Source organism: Eschrichtius robustus, chromosome 10, assembly GCF_028021215.1.
Source record: "Eschrichtius robustus isolate mEscRob2 chromosome 10, mEscRob2.pri, whole genome shotgun sequence".
Lineage (NCBI taxonomy): Eukaryota > Metazoa > Chordata > Mammalia > Artiodactyla > Eschrichtiidae > Eschrichtius > Eschrichtius robustus.
In genome coordinates, this window is record NC_090833.1 from 42551724 (window position 1) to 42565602 (window position 13879).

The 13879-nt window shown below is 38.6% G+C and overlaps 1 protein-coding gene across 1 annotated transcript in view; it reads left to right on the forward strand.

Annotated features, from left to right (window-relative positions):
• Window positions 1-13879, forward strand: part of LOC137770875 (guanine nucleotide-binding protein G(q) subunit alpha) — a 289351-nt gene that overhangs the window by 205335 nt on the left and 70137 nt on the right. Inside the window, exons 4-5 of the mRNA XM_068553922.1 lie at window positions 9123-9251; window positions 11909-12038. Of these exons, the coding sequence (XP_068410023.1) occupies window positions 9123-9251; window positions 11909-12038 (259 nt within the window). The remainder of the gene's footprint in view (window positions 1-9122; window positions 9252-11908; window positions 12039-13879) is intronic.

The window sequence follows — 13879 nt, forward strand, 5'->3', positions numbered from 1 at the left end:
AGAGTGTGATGGGATTTAACAGTCAGTGGAACCAAAGGTAGGGCTGACCGGCTTTTGAAAGGGGCCTAATAGAACTCGTACCTGACTGGGAGATGACCCCACCTCCAGTCTCAAGTGAGCCCAGGACACTTGCTTTCTGCATCGGGCCCGTTCCTTTATTTTCACTCCCCACCTACCAAGCCCTCTTTGGACTCTTATGGGCTGACCCTGATGTTCTTCTTCATTAACACAATGGCTTCTTGATTTAAAGAATTGTGGTCTATGATTAGTTTAATGTGACCAGCTCCTCAGACCTGATCATCCTTGTTAAAATGAAAGTTCTAGTCCTACAGAAACAATATCCAAGTTAAGGAGACGTGACCGTGAGAGACCTGCTTTAGTCAGCGACCTTTTTGCTCATGGCTGACTCTTGGCTACCATCACTGGGAGCTCTCTTCTGAGTCACATCTTTTCTGTGCTGTAAAATGGTTATTTTATAGCATGTTTATCGCCATTGCTAGAGCACGAGCTCCTTGAGGACAGGATTCACATCTTTTTTTTTTTTTTTTTTCCTTTGTGGTTCCCACCCAGTGCTATGCACAGTGCCTAGCTTTCAGTCAGGCTTTAAGAGAAAGTTGTTGAATGAATGAGGAACGTAATAAAAGAATAAGTAAATTATGTTTCTTTGCTGATTTCTTCCCATCCCTCTTTTCTCCCCTCTTCTGCCTGTTCCAGTCCCATTCAGTCTGCATGCTGTAACTCATCCCCCACTTTTCTATGCAATTCTCTAGTGACTGCAGTTCATAATCATCTCTCCCTTCTTAATGCATTCATAGTTAGCACCTCACAGTTTGGCACTTAATTATTTCTTAATAGATTCATCTGTGCTATCTTTGCTTCGCAGGTAGCCTGATGTCCCTAAAGGCAAAGAAAATATATATATTTTAAGTATTTTGTACCAGCTCCCTGTGCCAACCCCCCTCCCTCTCCAACACACACAGTGATTTGAATTGAACATATAACAGATTTTCAATAAATATGTGTAAATTAATGAATTAAGCACTGTCCTTACAGTTCAGGCTGAGCAGACTAGAATAAAAAGTACCCTTCTGATGCTTCTGATACGTTTTAGAAGTATAAAAATTGTGTCAAAATTAGTCAACAGCTTTGAAAGTTAGCATATAAAAGATGAATAAATTAACAAAGCCAAACAGGCAAATTGAAAAAGGCCTCTTCCTCCCTTCCCTTTTCCTTCTCGATCTCTGTCTCTCACCCTCTTCTGTTGTTTTGTTGTTGTTTAATATTTTAATTTGATTGGAGTGTAGTTGATTTACAGTGTTGGGTTAGTTTCAGGTGCACAGCAAAGTGATTCAGTTATACATATGCATATGTCCATTCTTTGTCAGATTCTTTTCCCATATAGGTTATTACAGGATATTGAGTTGAGTTCCCAGTGCTATTCAGCAGGTCCTTGCTGATTATCTATCTTATATATGGTAGTGTGTGTATGTTCATCCCAAGCTCCTGATTTATCCCTCTCCCCTGTTGTTGTTTTGTTTTTGCTCTTAATTACAAGGTTAATTTGTTTTTTGGGCAACAGACTTGGGAATCTTTTGCTCTGACCCAAGCCTGGCGGTGGCCCTGGCCCTGGAGTCTGTCTGACACACACATAGGTGCCCCGCTCCTTCCCCACTTGACACTAGTGGTCTCTTTACGGTAGACATTCAGATCAACTATCCATATATAAGATACTGAAACTGTTTACTAGATGCAGTGATACAGGATCTTTTTACGAGCTATTTAATTTACTTTCAAAAAATCTGATTTTCTGGGTTGGTTTAGTTTATTGGCAAAGGACAATTTAAATGCATGATCTCTTCTGTTTTATCCCACAGCATATTCTCCCTGAGTAGCTTTCATAAACTGTGAGATTGTAGCCCCCCCGCCCCCCCGCTACCACTAGGTGATCGTGTTTTAAACCTGGAATTTTGTACTGAAAACAAATAATTTCTTATGAACAAATTCTCTGTAGTAAATGCTGCACCTCCTTGAACTCTGATCATGGTGTACCAGGTGTTAAAGAGGAAAAAGGAGAGTTGATTTGCCCTCCACAGAGCGAGCTCTTCAGGAGATGGAAGTGTTTGTATAATGAGTGATCAGAAATCTCGTGCAGCTGACCCACCTAACCAGGTTACCAGCCAGGCTCATCTGAGCAGCGGGCTCTACCAGAGGAGGGAGGGACTTAGCTGGGTCTTGGCATCAAAACCTGTACTTGACTCTCCCCTCAGGACGGCAGTTTTGCAGAACTGTTACTTTCACTTTTTTTTTTTTTTTTTAAGTTCACTTTGACAATTTCTTTTATTTTTTTCCTTTGAATCCTTGTGGTCACATAGAAACTGCACAGTAACTGTAAGTTTCTAGTTTCTCCTTAGCTTCCACTGCTTTTGACAGTGTCAGATAAGATCTCAGGCATGATCTAGCTTTCACATCCCCCAAGACTTCTCCTCTTATAAGGAGGTCTTCTTCATTTTTTTTAATGAAGTCGACCTAGTTTTTCTAACCTTCTTTTCAATAATAAAAAATGTGAAATTCTACCCAGAGTCATTTTCTGTGCCAGAACTTCGTCTTAATATCTGACTTGAACTGCAACTCTCTTATATTGATAAATACAGCCTCTAGATAAGAGGCTCTTACACAGGAGTTGAAGCGCCCCAGCATACACCCCGTAGTGTGTTACATTAAATGCTCCAAGGTGCTGTATTCAGTGATCTTACTATGTTTGGTTGGATTTAGAACAAATGTCAGAGATTTCTTTTTCCACTTATCACCCACGGGTGCTTTCCCCCTTTTGGTATAATTGCTAAGGCTTGTATGCCTAATACGTGTATTAATTTTTTTTAACCCCGGCTGTAATATGATACTGTTTACTTGCTGAGTCATCTCTAAATTTTATTCGTGTTTCCTTCATTAAAAAAAAAAAACCCACTTGATTCTAATTTCTATGTTATTCTTGGCTTAGATTTCAATTACCCTTCCAGTCATAGGTAGTAGGGCTTTTTCTTTTTACTTCTAAAAAGATCTAAGAAAATAAGTTCTCATTACATGTCAGATTGGAGCATAAATTAAATTTGAAGGTCAACTCAAATCTGTTACTGACAAACTACTGCCAAAAACTAAGGAACAATTGAAATCTCTTTTTAAAACATTCAAAAGAGAAATGCCATATTTAGTTTGATTAGAGCATGTTGTTTTAGTGACATTCAAGCTTATCGCATATATTTTTACTCATTTAAAGTAATGGATTATAGCCCATTTCTGAATTTCTTATTTTTTCTGCAGCCAGATGTGATACTGAAGTTAAATGTATAAAGACTTTAGCAGTTACAAGGTGTAGTTATAAACGAATGGACATGATTTCCTTGTCTTTCTTATAAATCAGTCATGCTAGAGAAGGATGTTTTGTGGATAATCACCAAGGATTAGAGACAGTTCAAACAAGTTCCCAGAAAATGGCTCTTTCCAAAATATACAAGCATTCATTCCTTCCCTAATAAACTCCCCTGTTTCTCCTCTTCATATAACACCCTTTTTTCCTATAAGTTGGTAAACTCATTGCAGGCGGGGATCATATCCTGGGAATTTTCATTTCCTTAGCACCTACCAGAATGTCATGATCAAGATGGCTGTTGAATTTCAGATGACCCTGCATTTTTTTCATGGTAGGAAAGGAATTATAGAAATTTTACTAGTCTTTTTGTCGGCTTCCTTTTCCCTGAAAACCATCAGAAACCTGTTTCTTCCATTAAAGATATTGTGTCACAGTCGTTTGTTAATAAGGGACCACTCCCTCTGTTTGCCCTGGATTAGAGTGAATTCCAAGGCCTGAAAGCTTGATACTGACAGGCATAAAACGGATGTACAAATTATATCATTTTGTGGCCAGGACCTAAAGAAGAGCAGGAAGCGCATCTACTAAATGAAATTAAATGGATACTGCCTTTCCTTTCTGTGTTGTCTTTATATTCGTCAGAGGCATTTGAATTCAGAATTTAGGTCTTACATAATGCAAGCCAGTAATAGCCCGGAGAAGTAGTTGTGTAAAGATGGGTACCTAACAACCCCCATACTCTGTTGTTTTCTCCTAGAAGGTGTAACCTGCCTTTCTAACCACTACAATGTTTTCCATAAAATAGTTTTAATTTGGGTCCCATGTTAAGCATCTGCTGTGTTCCAGGCCCTTGGTTGAGTGTCGGTGACCAGCCTTGGACAAAGGGAGTCATGGTCCTTGACCCCACGGAGTGTGAGAGCCCTAAATGGGCAAATGTCTGTGGGAAAATGTTGAGGTTTTTTGGGTTTTTTTAGTCAATTATGAAGTTATCAATTATTGAATGTCTCAAAGCAATGACAAGTCATTAAATTCCCTTGAATGGATTAGAGTAAGATGAGTTTGACTAAACCCATTTTCAAGCACAATCTTAAATAAGTCTTCACTCCTAGACAGTTTAAATAAGTCCTGTGTGTACCATGGAGCTTTCTCTCTCTGACATCAGGAGAGAGCTACTGCCAGCCACTTGTTATATACATACATTGCCTTGGAAATGTACCTTGTGCCTGTCACCATAGCAGCACCCTGAGAATGACCTCAGCAGCCACTCAAAATCATTCCTACAAAACAAATTATAACTATAATTAACTCTGAATTTACTCTGCAATATAAGTTGTTCAGACCTCAGTGTTTTTTAGCTAAAGGTTAAATGAATGGAGTAATCCAACATGAACCCATCCGCCCCCCATATTCCACCAGCGTTTTTCCCCCAAATATGAGGTGCTTCAGTGGAAAGTACAATTCAGTTAAGAGATTATTCCATCATTACCTCTTCTCAGAATATGACAAGAATCAACAAATGAGGATATGCTAGTCTTATCATGCTAGAACTCCATTTCTAAGGCAGTAGAGTGGCCTTTTTCCCTAAGCAAATGTGAAATGCAGAAAGTGCTGTGAGTCCCTCCAAGTCCTGAAGCCCAGAGTGAGGGGGCCACGTGGGGTTGGTGCTTGTGCAGGCAGAAGCTCTCCACACTGGCCTCTCTTTGGCAGTGAAAGATGCTAGTCTAGGTGGCCTGCACGTTTTACCTGTTTCTCAAATTATCTGCAACAGGTCTTCAGTTTTGGGTAGCTTTTGAGCTGCCCAGACCTTCCTGTAGGAGAAAATAGATTGTGTGTCTTTTGTTTGATTGGGGGGGTTTGTTGTTGTTCTGTTTTGTTTTTCTAGTCTTGTTTTGGGGTGTTCTAGGTTTGGTTTGGTTTGGTTCCAGTTCTAGATAATGTATGTTTCAACTAGCAGACCTTGATAACAAGTTCTTTTCCGTTTTTTTCTTTTGTTAAACTAGATCAGTTTAACTTTTTTACTGCAAGTGAAGTAGGCCTTTCTCTCCACCATCCAACTAAAACAAAACAACAAGAATGTCAAGCAAGCAGTGCAGTTCACTTTCCAGTAAATTGTAAATGTATGAGGATCTTTAATGGCCATTTCCTTGCCTTGAAATATGTTGAAACCTGGGCAATGAACAGACAGAACAGAGCCTAGCTAGCAGCAAGTGCCCAGTATAGGTTAATTGTTACGTTGCCTTTATTACTCTCTGAACTATGCTTACATTGAAAAGGAGCAAAAGAAAGATGAAGGGGGAAAATATTCTTGCACGTATGAATGCTTCAGATATTCAGCTAATGTCTCAGTAGTGCCCGGCGTTCACAGAGAGAAACCACTGACAGTATTTTTAGGACAGCCTCTAAACTCGTATCAGTGGCTTTCAGTCGCAGGTGTATATCCTGATTCTGTGTTACTCCATCGTGTTTTTCCCAGAGCTCAGTTCACCCTTCTGAATTGGAGAGAGACTAGCAAGGTTCTCACGTGCAGTGTGACAGGGACTCTCCCACTTCATGTGCTGGTTCTTTAAATTTTCCTGTGCAAGGACACATGTTTAAAAATGAAGTGGCAACGAGTAGTCTGTTGAGTTCATCTTCAAGAAACAGATCAACAGGGCTTCCCTGGTGGCACAGTGGTTGAGAGTCTGCCTGCCAGTGCAGGGGACACGGGTTCGAGCCCTGGTCTGGGAAGATCCCACATGCCGCGGAGCGACTGGGCCCGTGAGCCACAATTGCTGAGCCTGCGCGTCTGGAGCCTGTGCTCCGCAATGGGAGAGGCCACGATAGTGAGAGGCCTGCACACCGCGATGAGGAGTGGCCCCCACTTGCCGCAGCTGGAGAAAGCCCTCGCACAGAAACGAAGACCCAACACAGCCATAAATAAATAAATAAAATTAAAAAAAAAAAAAAAAAGAAACAGATCAACAAACAGAAAGCCACGATTTCTCTTCCCACAAGAACACAGTAGCACCTTGTGTCCAAGACTTAGCCACCTTCTGTTCTGACCTCTGGATTGGGTGAAGTGAGTAGAAATGGTTTACTGGGCAGCCTATTTCCAAACAAGCTTGCCAATGTGAATTGGAAGTTCTCTGATTCCTCTGAATTAAATTTTTGTATATAGTAGTTAAATAAATGATGATCTTGCAGATTTCAAAATGTACATTCATTTCGATTTTTTCAAATCAAGGAGCTCATAAATCAAAAAACTCCATCTATACAGAGTACCCAGTTGATTTTGCATTTACGGAGTCATGAGCTGGTTTATCTGTAGGATGAGATACAGGCCAACACCCAAAACATGGGCTTGTTAACCCCATCAGGCAACTCCCGGACTGTGCCAGGATATTCACTAAAATTTGGAGTCCAGTCCATTTTTACATTTCCTTCCTGCCTCTCAAGCCCATATTCTCCCAGCCTCTCCCTCTTTTTGTCCCCCAGCCATTTTTCTAATAATTAAAGATATCAGGCTGGTTTCTATCAGCCAGTAGAGAGCTAATTGCCAGCTAAAGAATCATTGATGTGTTTGGGACAAGGCCACTAGAATACTAAGTATAGTTGCTTTGTATTAGGAATTTCCAGACTAATACTGTACTTTTTTGTCTTAAAGAATTGATACAGCTCCAAAAAGGCAGTAATTTCTTTCTTTGTTAAAGTCAGACGTAGCTCTGCTATTTTATGATCCCATGACTCTTAGAGACTTAAATTTTTTTCAATACTCAGTTTCAAATTTAACAGTATCATTGATATGGAAACACCACTAGTAAGAAGGATATTTAAATAATGCTAAAACTAAATCTCAGCATGGGAAATCATCCCTCCATTCAGCAAATAATCGTTAAGTACTATTTGCCAGGCGCTCTTTTAGGTACTAAGGCAGGAATAACAGGGCGAGACAGTCTTTCTCCTGGGTAAGTCACGTCACCTGAGTGTTTGTGCGCTTGCTGAGTTATGCTCCACACCAGACATTCCCTGTTACGTGTCTCAGAACTCACTGTCTCTCTTTATTTATTTATTTATTTATTTATTTATTTATTTATTTATTTATTTATTTATTTATTTTTATGGCTGTGTTGGGTCTTCGTTTCTGTGCGAGGGCTTTCTCTAGTTGCGGCAAGTGGGGGCCACTCTTCATCGCGGTGCGCGGGCCTCTCACTGTCGTGGCCTCCCGTTGCGGAGCACAGGCTCCAGACGCGCAGGCTCAGTAGTTGTGGCTCACGGGCCTAACTGCTCCACGGCATGTGGGATCTTCCCAGACCAGGGCTCGAACCCGTGTCCCCTGCACTGGCAGGCAGATTCTCAACCACTGCGCCACCAGGGAAGCCCTCACTGTCTCTTGTTTGTGGGCATAAAGGGGTTGAAGATCTAATCTCTTCCAAGTCTATAATGGTTCTACCTTTTCTTTAAATCTTATTCACATGTTAGTTACTTTCTGTATATACTTTGCAGTTGTATGTTTTGAAATCATATCTGTGCTCCATCCCTTCCAGGGCCAAAGGGAACATAGTGACTCTTTGAAATCATGAGGATGCCATGCAGAACAGTCATTTTTACCTGTTTGTCATCAGTTATATCAAGTTATGTCATTCTTAAAGTTGTAAATTATTTTTGCAATTTGAGAGAATGGAAAGTGAATGGAATATAACACTTTTGAAATGATAAAATTATACTGATGGAGAACATATGTGTGCTTGCCAGGGGTTAGGATTGGGATGGGTAGCACACAGAAGTTTCTTTTTGCTAACAGAACAATTCTGTATCCTGATTGCAGTGGTGATTGCACGAATCTCTACATGTAATAAAATTTCATAGAAGTATACACCCCCAAAAGTGTGTGTGTGTGTGTGTGTGTGTGTGTGTGTAAAAATTGGTGAAATCCAAGTAGGGTCTGTAGTATAGTTAATAGTATTGATCAGTGTCAAATTCCTGGTTTTGATAATATACTATGGTCACATAAGATGTTATCATTGGGGGAAATTAGGTGAAGGGCACAGGGGAATTCTCTGTAATATTTTTGCAGCTTCTTGTGAGTCTATAATTATTTCACAATAAAAAGCTTTTTTTTTTTAATGGAAAAGTGTCATATAAGCAGATAAATTTAAAGTTTAGGTGTGATGAGTCTATATACTGGGAATATCTGGCCTTCAGTATTGTTGCCTCAGTGACTAGAAATCTCATGGCTTCACATTAATTGTGAATGAGTTAGGCTTTGGACAGAGTTTAGGACATGGTATGCTGCTGTTTTATAAGGAAATACATTCCAGGGAAAGGCTCTGATGTTCTGTAAAAAGGCAAAAAAATGCATCCTGACCTTCTGTGTAGCTCTGTTATCTGTTTGTTTATACAAATAACATTTGTATAAATAATTCAAAAACTATTTGCTTTAAACTCCTGCTTGCCCACCAGACCTGCTAAACAAGTAGAGGGTAGGAGACTCATTTAATTCTTTTCTTCTCCCGCTTTACGTTCTGTCAGGGTTCTATTTGACAGTAAGAGAAGAAAAGAGAAATACTGGGAACCAGTCATCCATAGATGGACAACCTTGCTCTGACTAACAGAAGGTTGACTGTATCTTTGACTTCCCAAGCTACTCTACCACTTTCTGATATTTTTCTTCCTTCTCTCCACTTCTGTCTTAGGATCCACTGTTGTCCTTCCTTTTCCATCAGCAGGTCTGGTGTGACGGTGTCACTGACGCTCTCCTGTGTCTTCCCTCCTCCAGCTATCTTAATGACTTGGACCGCGTTGCCGACCCTGCCTACCTGCCTACGCAGCAAGATGTGCTCAGAGTTCGAGTCCCCACCACAGGGATCATCGAATACCCCTTTGACTTACAAAGTGTCATTTTCAGGTAGTACCTGAGTCCATAAAATCTACTTCCCAGCTCTTCTGCCTTGAGCACGTTTTGTGAACTCTATGAATATTGAAACCATGTGTAGACTTTAAATCAATATCACCTTTATAACAATTATTGTCATTGGAGACACAAATGAAATAGTGTGTCCCTGAAAGAGGAAGCAGAGGAAAGATGTATGGGCAGGTTTCTTATTTCAGGTTAAATCACTGAGAAATCAGTGAATAGTTTGCTGGTGGTTAAAAGTTACTCAAACATTGGTCCAGACTAAAACTGGTTGGGAATCATTTTAACTGTGAGGTCAATGTTTGTACATTGTACAAACTGTATTTTTACGTGTACATATAAACACTGTATTTTTACATTTGTATAAGATATAAATTATCTCATAACCCTATTAATAACAGAAATTACAGGTTGTCAGAAGCTTTCATGTTGTTTCCTCCAGGTCCTCTGGTACCAAGGTAGAATTTTTCAGTAGCAATAAGAATACGGGCTGCTTTGTACTCCTAAAATGAGTTGCCTGAAAAATTTAAAAATACATGGTTTTGGAAATGGATTGATTAACCTAGTCTAAATTTACATAGGAAAATAGAATGAAAGTTTATTACTTTCTCCCTTGCTGCTGCTACTCTTTCTGGGTAATACTTCAGCTGAAGTAGTCTAATTTTTTTTAAGATGAGAAAAAATAAACAAGACTGATGTACTTTCATTTAATCTCTTACTACACAATCACTCAGACGTACTTTTAGTTAGAATACAAACCACATGGTACATGGAGAAATGAGGCCATATGAATATGTCTTTGGGTGCTGCAGAGAGTTGAGCTCCTTGGGAGAGCCATCCATTTAAGACAACTACGTACAACACAGGGTTGTGAAGTGGAAATTAATGTAACTCCTGTGATGTAACTCTGCCATGTGACCCTGATTGGCAGGCCCTCCATCATTCCCTGCAAAGCACTGTGTGTTTCATTCTAATCAATCTCTGCACCTGTGGTTACATCTGGCTGCCATACGCTACTCTAATAGACATAGCCATAAAGAGGGTGACACTTTGGAAATAATTTCTGAGCCTCTTTTTTTTATCAATAAAATGGTTACATTAGATGATCACCAAGGCTCCCTATAGCTCCAGCATTCTGGATTAAGTTTTGAGTTCATTGCGTTTAGAGATCTTTAATTTGAGACACCAAATTTCCTTCTGCTTATAACCATGTTAGAGTATTTTCAGAAAACATAAAGCATTTCATGGAGATTTCATCTCCTTTTTGCTTTATGATTAGTGAAATCTGAAACCAGGTTACTATTACATCTTGGGTTTTTTCCCTACATTTTGGGCACTAGCTTTTAAAGGACATTCTTTGGCACTTCAGTAAAAGTAATGATGTAGAAGAATAATTTCTTGCTACCATCAAAAACATCTTATAGGGTTTAGCATGACAGGATTTCATGGAATGAGAATTTTATATAAATGAGCATATTATTGACTTGACATTAGAGAAGAGCTAGCATTTTAATATTTCTAAAGACCTAAGAATTCTAGTTTTGATGTCTGTAGTTCATAGGTCTCCCTGGATCCATTGTTTTGCCCCTCAGATATCTCTTTCATAGGAAACTGTTCAAAGCAGTCACGGGAAGATTCTTGATTTCTTAGTTTAGGTTTGATCCTTAGAGGCAGGAAAATACCAGGAACAACTGCAGTTTTCAACAAACACTTAAAGAGCCCTACTCTCAAACTTTTATACCTAAAACTCTCATTTTCTGAAAATATTTTATCTTGTAAACATTGTGCACATTTTAGTCAAGTTATGGATTCAACAACTTGAGGAAACTTGGATTCATTACCAAGTTCTGCTAGATATTTTCTATATACACTAGCACTCAAATTAATTGATGCCAGTGTTGATTCCTGAGCACAGAATTGGTGTGTAAAAACAAGTCCTTGATATAGTTCAAATGGTGGCCTCTTATAGCATCTTGATGTTTTACACATACCACTTCTAGCAGTTTAGCAAGTTGACTTGTGCATAAGGCTAATTGCACCATGTTACCCAACATGATTGGACTGTCCCAAATTATTGTCAATATTGGAAAGAAAAAACAGCCCCAAAAGCTTACCTTCCTGATGAAGATCAGTGGGGTTTTGTTTGCATTTAGTTGAAGCATTACACACCCATGTTGAAATACATAGCGTCTTACATCTTTTAAATGCGTTTGTAGTCATTCCTAGCTTCCTTGAGAAATACGTGAGGATCTTCATTCTCATTTTATAGGAAAAGAAACTGAAGTCAGTATTTGCCATTAGAGCTGAACACAAATAAAACTCATTTTGTTTCTGACTCTTCTGTGCTTGATTAAATAAAACAGCCTTTTTCCTTGGCTTGGCACAGGATTTTTTTTTTTTTTTTTACAAAATTATAATTTTTATACATATCAGGTAACTTTCTAATAAGTGCAATGAGTTATTACCCAGAATGTCTTGACTTTGATTGTTAGGTAACAGAAAATTAGTAGATGTTCAATAAGTGTTAATTGGATTGGTTTTGATGACCATTCTCTTTAGAGAGTAGGTTTCCTAAGTTTGTAAGTAAAGCTATATTTATATTGATATTTTTTTATGTGCTATTAATATGAATATTATTAACCTTGCAGAATGGTCGATGTAGGGGGCCAAAGGTCAGAGAGAAGAAAATGGATACACTGCTTTGAAAATGTCACCTCTATCATGTTTCTAGTAGCGCTTAGTGAATATGATCAAGTTCTCGTGGAGTCAGACAATGAGGTGAGTGCTCTGTGGACAGGCAATGGATTCTCATTTTAACATCTGACACAAATAAATGATAGGGTGTGGGGTAAACTGACTTCATTGCTTTCTTGACTACTGATTTGGGAATTTTTAAAAATAACCCTATGGTACCACGTGGTGTACTCAGAACAGTAAGATGTTTGAGCAGGTCTGTGTGTTCAGGTCTAATTGGACCCTATGTGATACTTTTAACACTACGCAGAGGCTCTGAAAATGAAAATAACAAGGAAATCCTTAGGCTAATTGTCACATTATTTTATAGCCTTCTTCCTACAGGATGGAGTTGGGAGTGTTGGAGTGAGTCAGCCTGTTTTGTTCTGTTTTCATTTTGTTTAAATCGTTGTTTGTATGAGGGGTGGGTCCCAAAGAGTACTCAAAACCTCTCTTGGCAAATGTGAATGACTTTGCAGCTGGGCTCTAAATCAGTTTGTTCTGGAGCCAAGAAGTGTCCTAGTGATGTGGCCTTTCTGCTCTTATAGAATTCTATAGGCTACTGCATAACTTTGTCTCTACTAAGCACTGGGTGATTGAAAAAGCATCCTTGATATGCCTGTCTGGAGAACTGATTCAGTGTTGTCATCTCCTCCCTGTGGCATGAAATCCTAACAAGTATAAATATGGATTTTTAGGACAATAAAGGCTCGCTGGTGAGTCAGAGTTGATTGTGGAGGATAATTAAGGGGGCACAGAAAACCGTGACTTTGATCTGGAGTTCGGTGTGTATTGGGAGAATGGAGAAGACACCATTGTTATACTGTTAGAGGCAGAGTTTGCAGACTGACATGCCAATAGTAGATATTAAATTTCCTCCTAATAGGGTAGAAAATAAAGAGACGGAAGTGAGTATCCCCAATAGCTGATTAAAATAAGATCTGGCATATTAAATGTACTTCTAATTTTATACAGTTTTTTTGGTACATAAGAATTCTGGCTTCTTGGTCCTTTTAAATATTTTATTTTTCTGCAGGTATTAATATCTCTTAAAATACATATCCAGTCCTACATAGCATTTTTTTTGTATGTAGGATTGATGAAGAGTTATGAACCAATATCCCATATAGAGCTGAGTTACCTATTCATACATTTCAAATGTTTCCTGGGTTACAAGTATATGGGCTTTTGAACCAATCAAAGAAGTTCTTTTTTTTGTTGTTCATGTATATCTTGCTATTTAAGGGACTTCTTTTTAACAATGAGGTTTATCAGCCATTTGCCCTCTGTAGCCGTAATGCAAAGTGCCTGAAAAGCATGCTAAGATATATGAGAATCAGTTATCACACTTTGAGTTAAGCAGTTACCATCACAATTTGAGCTATGATATCTCTATATGTATTTTTATTTTTATATCTGTTAGTTGTTCCATAATCTTTGGGTATAGTATTTTAAACATACTACATATCTTGGAAGCATATGACAACATTTTTTATTTCTTTGAATGTTGAATCAAGACAAAAAATATTTTGAGCGCTCATCTACTATGTGCTGGATACCAGGGTATCTAAAGAGATACAGAAATGGAAAAAAAAATCAACATTGTCCTAAAGGACCTCATAAAAGAGGGATGTTTTTTGTCAAAATAGAGAGTCCGAGAGAAGGAAGGCCTTAGTTATAAAGGTCATCATTTCTTTTCTTTAGTATGCTGTCCAGTGAAATAAAATTTAAGACATTTTCAACTGCACAGAAGACGTAAGACGCATACATAATTTTATTTCTCATGTCACTGTTTACATATAGCTAGAGGAAAACAAGTGTTTATCAATACACATTTTATATGAGATAAATGCATTCTATTTATAAAGAAATATATTTTGTGATTT